At 42.9% G+C, this 17,705-nt stretch overlaps 1 protein-coding gene across 5 annotated transcripts in view; it reads left to right on the top strand.

The window, feature by feature from the left end:
- alg9 (ALG9 alpha-1,2-mannosyltransferase) overlaps positions 1 to 14,741 on the top strand; it is a 242,515-nt gene extending 227,774 nt beyond the window's left edge. For all 5 annotated transcript variants that reach the window (XM_078532449.1, XM_078532466.1, XM_078532440.1 and 2 more), the window contains one exon: positions 14,084 to 14,741. In XM_078532449.1, coding sequence (XP_078388575.1) covers positions 14,084 to 14,207 — 124 coding nt within the window. In that variant the 3' untranslated portion in view covers positions 14,208 to 14,741. The remainder of the gene's footprint in view (positions 1 to 14,083) is intronic.
- The last annotated feature ends 2,964 nt before the right edge of the window (positions 14,742 to 17,705 follow it).

The following is a 17,705-nucleotide window of genomic DNA, read 5'->3' on the forward strand; positions in this document are numbered from 1 at the left end:
CCCATGCTGCATGCGCTAGAGAAAGTTGCCAACCCTCTAGTATTGTCCTGAAGGCTCCAAGATTTTTTAAATTCCCTGGGACGTTGCTGCGAGCAACCAAGGCAAAACACCATTGGGGCATTTCTTTTTTTTTAAATGGTGCATGTTTCCCAATTTTCTTTGAATATTTGTGCTTTATGGTTATAAGCAAATGTTGCAAATGCAAGGAAAGTTTATGCGATCTGGTGGAGCAGTTGGAGGTGATGTGATATAATCCCCAGGAAAATGTCCAACCCTAGCATCAGCACATCAGGAAGGAAAAGAATAGGAACCAATAAAACTTTAAATTACCCACCACGCCACCCTTTTTAATTCTCATTGTTACTGATGTGGCTGAATGCATTAAGTCTTTTCTGACAAAAACGTCTTGAGTGTAAGTTTCCACTAGTTGGAGATACTTGCGACAGTGGATGGAGTTAAGACTTGGCTGCGTCCCAGCACTGTAGTGAAGAAAAGGCAGTAAAAGAATAGGGTATATACAATAGCTTGATCTAATGTCATCATTGATTTGGAATAAATCAGTAAATCCACTAGCAGGAAGGAGAACTTTTCAATGTGTAACCGGCTAAATATTTGTATTAACTGCATGCCCTATGCAGATAAAACCCCACTGTTGAAGCCGAAATATGAGACCTACCCTTTGAGCATAGGGACGCCGTTAGTCTTAAATAAAAAGTTTATGTTGTAGCAACTTCAACTTGTACAGCGAAACATATCCTCTTTACTCTGTCACGCTAGTTTACTGTACCCTCCAGTAAAACATTCGGGATGATTGCTTTTCCATTTGTCAGACGGTTGTCAGTATCTGTACAGAAATCTTCTTTTAATATGCTGCATAATGAGGTCATGACTCTAGCTGCGAGGATTCTCAATGAACTCAGTGATGTTTGAAACATTTTGCAGTCTCAGGGTATCTTCCTGTCTACCCAACAGAAAAAAAAATAAAGCCAGTGGTGTGTACATTTAAATTCTCATTTACACTCATTACGTCTTGAATTTAAACCTCTTGTGATTTTGGATTAAAGGATGACATGCAGGCTTTTTAGGTAAAAGGTGATTAATATAATCAGGTGGTTTCAGGGCCTGTTGGCCTTTGCTGTTGTTGAAAGATTGTTAGTGTGAATCTCATTTTAATAACCACCTCTGGGGCTGTAATAAAGATGTCTAATATAGATTCAAATGTAAATCATTAATTTACTGCTAAGACTGATGTGTCTCTAAAGACAGGCTTCACTCAATTTCCACAACTGCCCAGAGTGCTGCAGGCCTCTTAAAAATAAAACCAGATTGAAAGCCTTTTCCAAATACTGAAAATTATCCAAGTGAATTGCAACTCAAAGACGTTTCTTTGCGCAGTGCCAGATTGTATAAGTCCCATTAATCAGTTTTTGAGCATAAAAGGAATGTTCCTTGTCTCCAATATGCCTTCAGACAGAATGCCTTTGTAACACATAGACCTGTGATGTTCAGCGCATTGGCAATGTTGCTTTAAAGGTGTTTGGATTGCTGCATTGCGTCTCAACCTCATGTTCAAATCCCTCCATGGCCTTGCCCCTCCATACTTCAGTCAACAGCTACCCCCCCCCCACAATCTCCCTGACCTCTCTGCTATCCTCCAGCCCGTCCCCACTTCCTCTGCCCCACCATTGGCGGCCATGACTTCAGCTGTCTGGGCCCTAAGCTCTGCAGTTTCCTGCTCAAACCCAATCGCCAACACCCCAAATGTACCGCAATGCATTTGAGTCCAAAGAATAAAGACTGGAGTTATACTGCCACTTTTACGTCAACGAGCTTCACCTCGATATGCAAATGGCGGCCTGGAGGTGTGGCCTGCTCTAGTTTCAGAACGTGCGAAACAAAATGGTATTTGGCCTCCTTGAGAAGGCCGCCTCGCGCATACTTCTGGCATTCCAGTGACCGTGGGGAGTATAACTTGAGTGCAAGATAACAGGTGCTACTGGCAGTCTGTTGAACCTTCTGGCATTTTATAAAGAGTCTTTTTAATTTCGTGTCTGTGCTCTCAGCATTAAAATTGTGTGGACACGTGCACTCATGGAGCACTGCTGACAGGAAGGAGAACATTTGCAACCCAAAATCGAATCGTGATCTTGCTGCCTGCGCGTTGCATTTAGGCCAACAGTGTAACCTGACTGAAACCTGAAAACTCCACATCGTACATCTGTGCATAGTTTCTTTATTATTCTCGAGCGTGCAGACATTTTTTTTAAAATTCATTTTCGGGATGTGGGCGTCACTGGCTGGGCCAACAATTATTGCCCTTCCACTGATTGCCCTTGAGAAGGTGGGGGTGAGCTGCCTTCTTGAACCGCTGCAGTGCCTCTGATGTAGGTACACCTACATTGCTTTTCATCACCTCGTACGGTACTGATTCGGTATGAGGCACATCTTATTTTTAAGCATGTTGCCTATTTTGAAGCATTTCATTCTTAAGAGTAATTGCCACTGCATTTACTTTAATCGCTTTACTTTTGTTTTTACTTTTTGCCCTCATCGTTCTGACTCTCGCTGCTGACAGTTCTAGCCCTGCTCCTTGCAAAAAAAAGAGGACTGAGGAACTTAACAGAAACAAAAATCCCAATTTAAAATTGTGGATATAATAAAGACATTTCTGCTGAAATCGAGCCACTCTGAATTACAAATCGGGCTAATGTCTTGGACTTCATTCATTTCTGTGATGTGAATCATAGAATGGTTACAGGAGGCCATTCTACCTGTCATGCCTGTGCTGGCTGTCTGCAAGAGCGACTCAGCCAGTTCTACTCGCCCGCCTTTTGCCCAGAGCACTGCAAATATTTTCTCTTCGGACAATTATCCAATTCTCTTTTGAAGACCATAAATCTGCCTCCAGCACACTCTCAGGCGATGCATTCCAGATCCTAACTACTCGCTGCGTAAAAGAGATTTTCATGTCAACGTTGGTTCTTTTGCCATTCACCTTAAATCAGTTTCCTCCGGTTCTCAATCCTTCTGCCAATGGAAACAGTTCCTCCCCGCCGACTCTGCCCAGACCCCTCATGATTTTGAGCTCTATCGAATTTCCTCTAACCTTCTCTTCTTCAAGGAGAACAGTCCCAGCTGCTCCAATCCATTCACTTAACTGAAGTCTCTCATAATTCTTTTCTGCACCTTGTCTAAAGCCTTGACGTCTTTCCTAAAGTGTGGTGCCCAGAATTGGACTCAATACTGCAGTTAAAGCCAAATCAGTATTTCAGAAAGGCCCACTGTAACTTCCTTACTTTTGTTCTTTGTGTCTGTATTTATAAAGCCCAGGACCCCGTATTCCTTATTATCTAAAATTGGTATGCGGGGACTGGACCCCGTATCCGGAATCTCCGGACCGGACATGTGCCGGATTTGGGGATCTTATGGATTTTGGGTCCTAGGCCTAGCATGTACTTACAATACAGAAAATGATGTATGAAAAACAAAGAATAAAAGGGTTTTATTCAAATTGCTACCCAGGGTGCCAGCTTAGAATGTAGTCGGTTTTCAGGATCTTCCAGATTTTGGGATCAGGTACCTGTAATATCAGTCGCAAACGCTATTGGACTGTTGGCCTGTATTTAGCATTGCTCTGACAATTTCTACCCCTCCAAATCTGGATTAGCATAAAATGATTTTAAAAAACTTAATGTTAAGGCACTTTAATGCAACTATAGAGATTGGAACAAAGTATTCACTTTTAGATCCTAAGCAGACCTGGCTTTAGTGAGATTATCGAACAGAAAAATTACAAATTATTACCGCAGCAGTGACAGGACAAGTACACATATTTTTTAATCAGAGTGTAATTGCTGCAATGTAGTTTTCCCAGTCGACATTGAATGATTTTATATGGCAGCCATGTGCTCCACGGATGGATTATCAAACTCTGATATTTGTATCAGTTAAATGGCGCATCACCTGTTGAGCAGCATTAGGAGATCATTAGAGAATCATTAGAATTAGGCCTACCTTGCTGGGAGCTGGTGCAGAATGGACCTGCGGGAGACAGTCGGGAGCTGAGGAGCGCTTACAAATACAGACCAGGGATCGCACAGCGGCCTACCTTGCTGGGAGACGGAGGGGGATTTGCGGGAGGTGTGCGGGAGACAGTCAGGAGCTGAGGAGTGCTCTGTTTCAGCTGCTGTGAGGCAGCTAGAAGGGAGGGAAAGAAGCAACTGTGACATCACAGGAAGCTAGTAAGCTGATTGGCCGGTAAGTGCTCAGTCTAAGGGACAGTGTGTGAGAAACCAGCTTAGGGCAGGCGAGTTCAAGTAGATCTATAAATAAAAAGAACTAAAACTTTAAAATAATAAACCAAAATTTAAACAAACATCTAAAACATACCTTGCAGTTAAGAAGCATATAACCTTTAGTTGTCAGTGGTACTAGCATTCAATAAACACACTAAATTATAGGATACGTGGGAAAAAAGTAATTAAAGTGAATTAAATAATATAAATTAGAATGGCAGCACAGGTGTTATGTTGCAGCTGTGAGATGTGGGAGCTTTTGGACGCCAAGGCGATCCATGACAAACACATCTGCAGGAAGTGTAAGCAGCTTGAGGAATTCCGGATCAGGATTATTGACCTGGAAGCTAAAATGCAGACACTGCGCAACATAAGGGAGGGAGAAATACCTGGATACTTTGTTCCAAAAGACAGCCACACCTCTTAGAAGAAGGCCATCTGTTGTGGTCAGCAGTGAGGGACAGGAGGATGTGACCGTCAGTGAGGCAGGTAATGGGACCGAGCAGACAGTAGTGGAGGAGCCTCAGACTTTGCAATTGTCAAACAGGTTTGAGGTGCTCACAACCTGTGTGGATGAATGCGAAGTCTGCAAGGTGGTCATGGCACTGTGGTACAGGAAGCCGTTCAAGCGGGGTGGGAGGGTTGGCAAAAGGAATGTAGCGGTAGTAGGGGATAGTATAGTGAGGGGGATTGACACTGTTCTCTGCGGCAAAGAACAAGAGACTAGACAGCTGTGTTGCCTGCCCGGTGCCAGGGTTCAGGACATCTGCTCAGGGCTGGAGAGGAACTTGCAATGGGAGGGGGAGGATCCAGTTGTTGTGGTCCATGTAGGTACCAATCACATAAGTAGAGCTAGGAAACAGGTTCTGCAAAGTCAGTATGAGGAGCTAGGTACCAAATTAATAAGCAGAACCTCAAAGGTAATAGTCTCTGGATTATTACCTGAGCCATTTGCAAATTGGCATAGGGCAAATAAAATTAGAGGGATGAATACGTGGCTCAAAGATTGGTGTGGGAGAAGTGGATGCTGGTTAGTGGGGCACTGGCATCAGTACTGGGGTAAGTGAGGGTTGTACCGCTGGGACGGTTGACACCTGAACCGTGCTGGGACGAGTCCTCACAAATCACATAACTAGGGAAGTAGAGAGGGCTTTAAACTAAACAAGAAGGGTGAGGGATCAAGCTTGGGTAGAGGTAGCAATTCAAGGTGTAGAGTCAAGACAGGAGAGCAAAATAGTAATATGAGAAATGAGGGTCAGAGAATGACAGGAAGGGGCAAGGAGAAAAAGCCTAAGAATACATCAACAGTCAAATCTAAATGTTACAAAGGTAACAAAAAGTCAAAACTGAAGGCGCTATCTGAATGCACATAGCATTCAAAACAAAGGACATGAGTTGATGGCCCACATTGAAGGAAATAAATAAGAGGGCATTGGTGCAATAGTTGGAGATGACCTTGCTTCAGGAGATCAGGATGTAGAATCGGATTGAGTGGAGATGACGAATAGTAGGGGGAGAAAGTTATTAGTGGGAGTGGTCCATAGGCCCCCTAACAGTAGCCACAGTGTAGGGCAAAGCATTCAAGAGAAAACGTTGTGTACTTATGATAAAGGGACAGCAATAATTATGGGTAATTTTAATCTACACATAAACTGGAAAAATCAGATTGGCAGTAGTAGCCTGGATGAGAAGTTCTTAGAATGCTTTTGAGATAGTTTCTTAGAGCAGCATGTTCTGGAACCATCCAGGGAGCAGGTTATATTAGACTTGGTATTGTGTAACGTGACAGGATTAATTATTGACCTCAGGGTAAAGGCACCCCTAGGTAGCAGCGCCATAATATGATTGAATTTTACATCCAGTTTGAAAGGGAAATGAGTGGATCTAAGACTAGTATCTTAAACTTAAATAAGGGTAACTATGTGGGGATGAAAGCTGAGCTAGCTGAAGTGAACTAGGAAACTAGGCTAGAGGATAGATCAATAAGGAAGCAGTAGCAGACATTTAAGGGGATATTTCAGAGTATTCAGAATAAGTACATTCTACTATAAAGAAAAATTCCAAGGGGAGGACCCAACATCCGTGGTTAACTAAGGAAGTTAAGGAAAGCATCAAATTTAAGGAAAAAAGCATACAACTCTGCAAAAGTGAGCAGCAGGACAAATGATTGGACGGAATATAATGTATGACTAAAAGATTAATCAGGACAAAGAAATAGAGACAAAGAGTATGAGAGGAAGCTAGCTAGAAATGTAAAAATGGATAGCAAGAGTTTCTATAGGCACTTAAAAAGGAAAAGAGTAATTGAAGTGAGTGTTGGTCCTCTAAAGAGTGTCACTAGGGAGTTAATAGTAAATAATAAGGAAATGGCCAAAGAGATGAACAAATATTTTGCTTCTGTGTTCACTACAGAGGATAAAAAAAACATTCCAGTAGTAGCTGCAAATCAGGAGGTGAACGGGAGAAAGGAACTTGGTGAACTTGAAATTATTAGTGAAACGGTACTGAGCAAATTGATGGAGCTGTGGGCTGCCAAGTCTCCGGGTCCCAATGGACTACACCCTAGGGTCTTAAAAGAGGTGGCTAATGAGGTAGTTGATGCGCTGGTGTTAATTTTCCAAAGTTCGCTAGATTCTGGAAAGGTTCCATCGATTGGAAAGTAGCAAATATAACCCCTCTATTCAAGAAGGGAGGGGGGCAGAAAATAGGAAAACATAGACCTGTTAGCTTGATGTCTGTCGTGGGGAAGCTATTAGAATCAATCATGAAGGAGGTTTTAACTGGGCACTTAGAAGAGCTCAAGGCAATAGGGAAGAGTCAGCATAGTTTTGTGCAAGGAAATTCATGTTTAACCAATTTATTGGAGTTTTTTGAAAGAGTAACATGCGCAGTGGATAAAGAGGAGCCTGTAGACATCCTGTACTTGGATTTCCAGAAGGCATTTGATAAGATGCCACATTAAAGATTATTACAGAAAATATAAGTGCATGGTTTAGGGTGTAACATATTAGCATGGATAGAAGATTGGCTGGCTGGCAGAAAGCAGAGAGTATGCATAAATAGGTCTTTTTCAGATTGGCAGGATTTGATGAGTGGAGTCCCACAGGGGCCTGTACTAGGGCCTCAACTTTTTACAATTTACATCAATGACTTAGATGGAAGGAGTGAAGACATGGTAGCTAAACTTGCAGATGACACAAAGATAGGTAGGAAAGTATGTTGTGAAGAGGACATGAGGAGGTTGCAGATGGATATAGATAGGTTGAGTGAGTGGGCAAAGATTTGGCAAATGGAGTTTAATGTGGGAAAATATGAAGTTGTTCACTTTGGCAGGAAGAACAAAAAAGCAGAGTATTACTTAAATGGAGAACGGCTGCATAAGTCTGAGGTGCAGCGGGATCTAGGTATTCTAGTACATGAGTCACAAAAAGTTAGTATGCAGGTACAGCAAGTAATTAAGAAGGCCAATTGAATGCTATCCTTTATTACAAGGCACATCGAATACTGTGTGCAGTTTTGGTCTGCTTATTTAAGGAAGGATGTAAATGCATTAGAGGCTGTTCAAAGGAGGTTTACTAGATTGATACCTGGAATGAGCGGGTTGTCTTATGAGGAAAGGTTGGACAAACTGGGCTTGTTTCCACTGGAGTTTAGAAGAGTGAGGGGCGATTTGATTGAAATTTACAAGATCCTAAACTGCCTTGACAAGGTGGACATCGAAAGGATGTTTCCAGAATCCAGAACTAGGAGCACTGTTTTAAAATTAAGGGTCGCCCTTTTAGGACAGAGATAAGGAGAAATTTTTTCTCTGAGGGTGTGTGACTTTGGAACTCTGCCTCAGAAGGTGGTGGAGGCGGGGTCATTTAATATTTATAAGGCAGAGGTAGATAGATTCTTGTTAGGCAAGAGAATCAAATGTTATTGGGGTTGGATGGGAATGTGGAAACTGAAACGCAAGAAGATCAGCCATGATCTTATTGAATGGTGGAGCAGGCTCGAGGAGCCGAATGGTCTATTCCTGTTCCTATTCCTTAAGTTCTTATGTTCTTATTACGACGGGATATCTGATTTGCTGCTATTTTCATTGTCATTAATAAAGTCCAATTCTCAGCAATTGCATATTTCAAAAATATGGATCCCAGGAATTTTGTTAGCAATTCAATCATCTCGACACAAAAGAAGAGATTTCACCCATTTTTCAATAAGAATATTAGTCCTTTATTCTTTGTACATGCATACACACAGGATTTAATTTTAAGTTGTCTGAAGTTTTAACATGTGAGGTCTTGTGGCGCAGCGGGTAGCAAACCTACCTCTGGGCCAGAAGCTCTGGGTTCAAGTCTCACTTCAGGACTTGATGGCTGTGGAAGGTGCATTTGTAATGTGACCAAACAGATTGATTATCAGCCATTACGTTTGATGGCAGGCGGTAAAAGCGGGAGAGGTTCCTGGTTAGCAATACTGCAGAAGGTAACGGCAAATCACTGCAGTACTTTGTCAAGCATAATCATGGACCAATCCAATGGAAGTCCATGGTCACCAATGCCCTCTTAGGGCACGGCACCTGAAGGAGGACAATCGAATGTACTTCAAAGTTCAGCTTTGCCCTGAAATTCCAGTCCACCTGGCTAGTAATTTAGTAATTCTCTATAAAGGAATGTGAAAGAGATTATTCGTATGTAAACAGTGGCAGTAGCCTGAGTACGTGGACAGATCTGTTTCTCTCTCTACAGAGGCTGCCTGACCTGCTGAGTATTATAAAGTGTTCAGAGCTCCGAAGTAAGCCATTTGACCCAACAACTCCTTGCCAGTGCTTACGTTCCACATGAGCCTCCTCTCAGCCCTCTTCATTTAACCCCAAACCCTTCCACTCTTTCTCCCGCATGTGCTTGTCAAACTTCCCCTCAAATGCATCAACTCTATTCATCTCAACCACTCCCTGTGGTAGCGAGTTCCACATTCTCAACACTGGGTAAAGATTGGTCCCTCCTGCATTTCCTATCGGATGTAATAGCCACGATCTTATATTTATGGCCTTTAATTTTGGTCTCGTCTGTAAGACATCTCTTGACAAACCCTTATCTAATCCTCAAGACCTCGATCAGGTCACCGCTTGGTGCTGCATTTCCTGTTTTTATTTTGCTTTTGTTTTACGCGGAGAGACAATTCCTAATGATTTTATGTTGTAGATGGGAACACTACCACCTGGAAGTTCCCCTCCAAGTCACTCACCCATCCTGACTTGGAAAGATATCACTGTTCTTTCACTGCCGCTGGGTCAAAATCCTGGAACTCCCATCCTACCAGCATTGTGAGTGTACCTACATCACATGGACTGCAGCAGTTCAGGAAGGCAGCTCACCACCACCTTTCCAAGGACAACTAGGGATGGGCAATAAATGCTGGCCAAGCCAGCGAAGCCCACATCCCATGAATGAATTAAAAAAATTAAAGTTAATTAACATCATTGATATGATAAAAATTGGGTATATTTTGGTTCATGACATGTTTTAGCTAGAACCTGAACTTTCATATTAAAGAGAAGCCTAAATTTTACTTATTTTGATTTGAATGTGAGTGTTGAGTCTAACCCTTGTTTCTGGATCAATCATTGTAATTTCCCACCCATTGGGAACCATAACTCACTCTGTTTTTTAGTGTTTCAGTCCTTTAAAATCAAAGGTTTAATGATCCTGTGCTAATTTGCTTTACACTTTGACTATGAACAAATCTAGTGATGAGCAGTATCTTAAGCACTTCATTGTGCGGTTTATCATCTTCAAACCTCAAACATGATTTATCATGAAAAATTTAATGTATCTTCTGGCATCAAGCAATTAAATGCTGTGAAATAGTCACAATCACTGAGCATTCTCTTATATATATGGAGGGTCTCAGACCTGCGCTGAATTACAAAAGCTCATTAATCAAACTTATTATTACAAGGCCCATTTTGCAAACTCGATTACAGATGAAGTGCATTGACAGGCAAGTCCTGAATGAACCAACCCACCAGCTCTCGCACTGTCTGAACAAAGTGCAAGATGGGAAAAATGAGTTCCAGGCTCTAATCAACTGACTGTAAATTCAGACAGCTGCTTAAATTGCTCCAACTCTACTCTGATGGTTTAGCACATTATCTGAACCCATCTGAGTATTACAAATTTAACCCAATTAAATTACAGCTTGTGACTAAACTCCCGTGTAACTGTTGCTTCCTCTTTAACTCTTAGGGTGCTGAACTCCCTTTGCACATTTTTCTATTTCTTAACCATTTGCCGATTCATTTCCAGCATTGACTCCTTTTACTCTCTTAAATGCACAAACCTCAGTGAAAAGTCAAGGCCCAGAGTGCAGGATGTTAAAAGATCGGAAAGACGAGAGGAGAAATTTAAACTCCTGTCGGAACTGGAGTTCAGATGAAGGCAGTGGCCTTTCTGCACATTTTCCAAAGCTGCGCCACTTTAACCGCAGTTGTTTCCTTGGGTGGTTGAGGTGCTTAATTGATTCAAGTGTAAACCTCACCGCACCAACAACAACTTATATAGCGCCTTTAATGTAATGACACATCCCAAGACGCCTCCTCACAGGAGCATTATAAAACAAAGTAGGACACTGAGTCACATAAGATATTAGATCAGATGACCAACGGTCTGGCCAAAGTAGATTTTAAGGAGTGTCTTAAAAGAGGAAAGCCATGTAGGGAGGCAGACAGATGTCGGGAGGATTTTCCAGAGATTAGGGCCTGGGCAACTGAAGGTGCAGCCACCAGCGGTGGAGCAGTTAAAATCGGAAGAGGGCAGAATGAGAGGAGCACAGATACCTCAGAGGGTCATGGGGCTGGAGGAGGTTGCAGAGATAGGGAGGGACGAGGCCATGGAGGGATTTGAAAAGAAGGATGCGAATTTTAAAATCATCAACACATACAAATCAGGGTCCACTGTCATTCGGATCCTGGTGCAATTTTAACTACCAACTGAGCAGAGTTTTAGCCACAGACACCCAGCGAAAGCGCTGTCAGGTAAAGCTTAGAACTTAATCTTTGTGGGACCAGGAACAATGGGCTCTTCTGGGCCCCACAAAGAAAGTTGCGGCAGTGCTCCCCTTCAAAGGCCCAAAGCCAGCTTGCTGCTTCTATGTGCCCACTCTGTACTGGTTGGCCCTTTGACCTGTCCTCCCAGCTCCTGTGCAGGAGTCCCACAAAATTCCCAGCGATTTTCCACCTGTGAGTTAAAATCCCACCCCCGCCCCCCTTCTCTCCACCCCACCCCCACCACCCATTCCCCCTACCCCACCCCAACCTTACAACCAAGGAATGAAAAAATGATAAATTAGGAAAAAAGTGGTTCAGTGCTGCCTAGCCTGGGTACTGAAGCCCGCAGATCCTAGGCAGGATAGCAATATGTCCATAGCTTTGAGCTCCTGACTTGCAATGAATGCAGAGCTATGTGGAAATTCAAAAGATCACTTAGTTCTTCAATTGATCTAAGAAATATGTCATCTTATCATTTTCAAGCGAAGCTATTGCTGTAATCCTGCCCCTTGTTTTGGCTGTATTATTACGGAAAAGCTTTCCTTCAGAACTGCCTGCAGAGTACTGAATCAAAGATCTGTTTATATTCAAACAATATCAAAGGAATGCCTTCATGGGTAAATTGATTTTCTTTTTCTGATAGACAGTAAGGTTGTTACAGTATAAACAAACTTGATTTTCAACTGGGCTGAATTTTCCACAGCTCCCTATGTGGGTGTTGAACCCACGCATGGCATTAGCGCGCTCACAGAACGCGGCCTCTTAATTGGCCGGACAATGTCGGGGAGACATCTTGACAGGGTTTCCCGCTACTTTCCCAGCCCACACCACCTCCACCAACACATCTCCACAGGCCAGGAAAATTCACCCCATTATCTAAAAGGTAAATGTCAGCTTGGTTCAGTTGATAGTGCGTTCACCTCTGACTGACCAACCTATGGGGTCAATCTCTTGAGACAAGCATATAAGCCAGACTGACACTCCAGTACAGCACTAAAAGATAACACAAGCCAGTTACAGTAGTTCACTTAATTACAAGGGAGAGGATACACCTCCTAGTGTCCTAGCCAACATTTCCCCAGACCATCACCCCCAAAAATAGACTAACTGAGTGTCACAGTTGGACACACGTACTTTTAATGGAGCAAAACCTTGAAGCTACTGAATTTGTATTTTTAGAACAACGTTGCACCATGGGCCTTATCCAGCTTCTTCGCAGTCCCTCTCTTTTATTGTTAAGAATTGTAATGTAAGTCACTTACAACCTCTGCACATTTAACTACCTGGATTTCAGCTCCAGCACCTCAAAATCGCATTCCAACATTGCAGAATCCGCGAATGCATAATCAGATGTCCATCTCTGGGTCATTTACGTCATTGGTGTTTGTGGACAATGTGATTACCTTTGTCTAAATGATGACAGTTGCTGGCCTTCAGTGTGATTCATTGTAGAGAATCACCTCTATATTGGCAGCTGCAGGTTTTTTACCCCCTCCAGCTTCCTGCTGGGTTCTTCCTTGTGTTTCCTGTTGGTGTTAACGTTTTTATGGAATGCCATTCCATTGGTGCTCCGTCAAAGTGAGCCCAGACATTCAAAGTCAGCAGATTTTCCAACCACGTCCATACGTACGCAATTCCCGGAAGAGGTCATTGAACGGAAATTAGGAGCTGGAGCTGAAACCCTAATTTTCGCTAATAGCGGTCTCACCATTTCCTTAGCTGAGGTCCACTAATGCAGCGCAAGTTATTGAAAGTTAGGCTCAATAGCTCATTACACCAGAAAATTAACTTACCACCTCATGAAAACGGATGGCAGGATAGCAAAGAGCCTTTCCAGCAATTTAACATGAGATTCCATTTCATTGGGTCCCAACATTGCAGGGCTGTACTCACTACTGAATAGAAACTTGTGCTCCTACCCCATTTCAGTGCGATACTGAGGGAGCACTGCACAGTCAGAGATGCGACATTTGGTTGAGATGTAAACTTGTGCCCCTTCTACCCCCTAAGACAGATAAAGAAGTTCCCATGGTACCGCCTGGGCCAATATCTATCTCTCAGTCCACATAGTTGAAAATAAAGACCTGATGTCATTGCTGTTTGAGGGTCAATTCTCCAGGGCTTCAGCACAAAAAGCTGACACTCCATTGCAGTACCGGGGGCGTGTAGCACTGCTCGAGGTGACATTTTTTCAGATGAGATGTTAAACTCGGGGCCCAGCTGCCTGCTCAGATGGACGTAAAAGACCCCATTGGATTATTTCAAAATAGAGCGGGGGATTATTCCCGGTGTCCTGGCCAGTATTTATTCCTCAATCAACGTTGCAAAAGCAGATTATCTGGTCATTATCACATGGCTGCTTGTGGGAGCTTGCTGTCCATAAATTGGCTGCTACATTTCCCACAACAGTACTACACCTCAAAAGTACTTCATTGGCTATAAAGCACTTTGAGACATCCATTGGTCGTGAAAAATGCTATATAAATGCACGTCTTTATTTTCTTCCTGTGTATGGACTAGCTGCTGTGTTTCCTTACATTATAATTCAATACTTCAAGAGTATTTATTTGGCTGTAAAGCACTTTGGGACCTCCTGAGGCCGTGAAAGATGCTATATAGATGCGAGTTCTTTCTTTTACTGTAAGCAGCCATCATCATTGCAATTCTTAATTACTTTCACTGCTGTTTGTACCTTTTTAGAATTTGCATACAATTACACTGCACTGATTCCATTTTGGTTTTTCTTGTGTCTTAGGTCATCACAGCTCTTCCGCGCTTTCTACATTCCCATTTTGTCTGAGCAGTACACAGTGTATGCAAACTATACGATTCTCAAACCCAGGAGATCAAAGCCAGTGCGGAAAAAGAGTGGAGGCTAGCACACTGCAACTGCAAGAGAGAGGAAGGGAGGAATCTCAATCAGAGACACTGACTTCCAAGTTCTGTACTCTCTCGTCTCGGTTAATGAATTAGATGTTTACATTTCTTGCCTGTCCTGTAATAATGTAAGAAAAGTCCGTCGTGTGCACTGCCTGCATCTTTCCTTTCTCGTCCGTTCTCTGACAATTATTGTGACTTTCGGGCAAGACTGTGGACCATCTGCTATAGCCCACAGAGGATAAATTTAAAATGCATTCCACATATCAATAAACAAATGTGTGCGTCATTGTGTGTTTTTCTGGAGTGATAGTGGTACGTTCCCATCTGCTTCTGCCCAAACCAGCAGCTGGAGTCCATTCCGAAGATTGTCAGAACAAAGGCTGTGTCTTCAGATTCAGCTTTATGCAGCCAGGAGTTTCTTGCCATCGTGATCTGGGCATTGGTTTCTTTGCTAAGTTTCCACATTTCCTTTACTGCCTAATGGTTAAAAGAAAAAGTGAACTACGATGTAAATAAAATTATGTTGTGCTCCATTGAAATTTCTGTGACATTTTATCCTAAATTGCTGTTTGATTTGGTCTTCCCTATATCACCAGGGTTGAGGGAGAGTAAAAGCCTGAACCGCGCACAGCTTAATGGCTGCTGTTAGAGTTGCTCCAACACCTGCTAATATTGGCAGGGCTGCTTCAGTATCCTCTGCTGGTCTGCTGCTGGGCGGTGTCCAAGCTAACAGCTTCAACCAGAGCTGGTATAAGTTTAGCATAGTGAAGACATGCCACCTTTGAACATTGGTTAGGATTCAAAATTGGGGGTCTTAGGTTGCTTGGCTGTCCTATCATGTAACCACCACAAGAAGGTAAATGATCCTGTGCATCCAACAGATGGAATCGATAAGTGCTTGCATATTTTCTGGAAATATCCTTTAATATTTATTGTCTACAGTGCTGAGGGCTGGGAGGTACAGTACATTAGCACTCTGATATTTCATTCTGAGCTCTCAAGTGATTGAATCTAATATTGAAACATGACCAAAAGTTCTCTTTCTCACTCTCTGCCATTATGATTGAGTGAACTGACTTGGGAACAATTCCAACCAACCCCCTTAAAAAATCTCCCCCTTTGCCAGAAATAAATGAGAAATAAACTTGGAGCAACTCAGCCAAACTCCTTGTAGGTGTGGGCTGCAATAACATGAGTGCCCTGAAATACAACTAACCTGCTTATCTCATTCAGGGAGCCTGGCCGTTATATTGGAATTTATTCAGGCAAGAATGTTCTATCTGCCACATGTGTCAGAAAGAGAGCACTTCTCTTCACCTGCCGGGTTACTGGGGGTGGACTAGGACATATTGTCAACATAATTCATACCAGTTGCTTGGATTATCGTTTTGATGTTGGTGGAAGATTTCATAATGTATATGCCCCCTGTGTCCTTTCTATTTGGTACAGTTTTATTGTTATCCAGTAGGGTCAAGCAAATGAATCTGCAAGAGGACAAGCGGTTGCAAATGTCTGTGGTGTATAAGAAGACTGACTACATAAAATATGGATGGAGGACAAACACACTGGCAAGTCCTCCTCTAGTAATGTGAAACCTAAACAAAGTAGTGAATAATTCAGGGCTGGGCTGTAGTTGCAGATGTACTGGTGCCTATCTGAATGTAGAATATTTACAACCTTAAAAAGGCAACTTAGGAAAGATAATGGAATGGTTAGATAAAACGATGGGTTTGGTGGGAAGGATGACACTGGAATCAAGACTGAAGGGGATGGAGCAAAGCAGTGAAAGCATTCTACGATAAAGATAAAGGTTTTAAATTAAATGCAATGGGGGATTGGGAGCCAGGATAGGTCAATGAGGATGCGGGTCATGATTAATTGCAATTTAGTGTGGGACAGGTTGTGGCCAGCTGCATTTTGGGCAAGTTAAATTTATGGAAAGTGTTTAATGGAAGGCCATTAAGGTGACACAGCTGTGAATAAACATTTAAGCACAGGGGTTATGGGGAGGTTTCAGGTAGGCAGGTAGGTGTTGCTGCCGAGTTGGGTGTAAGCAGCCTCCGTGACGAAGAGGATGGAGTTCAATTAAGGTGAACAGACATCAGCCTTTTGCATTCATAATGCACCAGGAAAATATCTGGATACAGAATAAAGAAAGCAGTCATCACCTAGTTAAATGACCATCAGCTCTATCTGGGCCAGAACCTCAAAACAGGAATCCTCGTCCTTCCTTTATATTTCTATTCATCAGTCTTTTAAAAACCAAACTTGACCATTCCAAGTAATTATTTCATGATTTATCTTGTTTTCTTGTTTATCTCACTTATTCTCAACTTTCATCTAGGTAACCTTAGTTTCTCAATTTAGAAAATAGCTGTGCTTAGAACTATAGATAACTCACACTAAGTCCTGTTCACCCACCACCCCTCTGCTCACTGACCTACAGTGGCTCCCCAGTCTGGCCTTTAAAATTGTCATTCTAGTTTTCAAATTCCTCCATGGCCTTGCCACTCCCTACAACCTCCTCCAGTCTGCCAACCCTCTGAGATCTCTGTGCTCCCAATATTGGCCTCCTGCCCAACTTGCAATAATGCATCTCTGGTAAGCATGCCTTCCGCTTCCTAGGCCTTGACCTCTGGAATTCCCTTCGGAACCTCTCCACCACTCCTCCTTTAAGTCCTCCTTAACACTAGCTCTTTTTGGCCAAGCTTTTGATCAAAGCTAGCCAAGCTGTTCCAGTACAGCTACGACACTGGCATTAGTTTATTTAGTTTGTACTCGAAAGAGTTACAACATTGGCATCGACACGGCTATGTGGAAAATTGCCCAGGTACATCCTGTACACAAAAAGGACAAATCCAGCCCGGCCAATTACCGCCTCATCAGTCTACTCTCAATCATCAGTAAAGCGATGGAAGGGGTCAACAACAGTGCTATCAAGCGGCACTTGCTTAGCAATAACCTGCTCACTGATGCTCAATTTAGGTTCTGTCAGGATTACTCAGCTTCTGACCTCATTACAACCTTGGTTCAAACATGGACAAAACAGCTGAACTCCTGAGGTGAGGTGAGAGTGACTGCCCTTGACATCAAGGCAGTATTTGACCAAGTGTGGCATCAAGGAGCCCTAGCAAAACTGGAGTCACTGGCAATCAGGGGGAAAACTCTCTGCTGATTGGAGTCATACCTAGCACAAAGGAAGATGGTTGTGGTTGTTGGAGGTCAGTCATCTCAGCTCCAGGACATCACTACAGGAGTCCTTCATGGTAGTGTCCTCGACCCAGTCATCTTCAGCTGCTTCATCTATGACCTTCCTTCCATCATAAGTCAAAAATGGGAATGTTCGCTGATGATTGCACAATGTTCAGCACCATTCACGACTCCTCAGATACTGAAGCAGTCCATGTCAAAATGCAGCAAGACCTGGACAATAGGCTTGAGCCGACAAGTAGCAAGTAACATTTGCGCTACACAAGGGCCAGGCAATGACCATCTCC

This window comes from Cetorhinus maximus, chromosome 2 (assembly GCF_964194155.1).
Source record: "Cetorhinus maximus chromosome 2, sCetMax3.hap1.1, whole genome shotgun sequence".
Classification (NCBI taxonomy): Eukaryota; Metazoa; Chordata; class Chondrichthyes; order Lamniformes; family Cetorhinidae; genus Cetorhinus; species Cetorhinus maximus.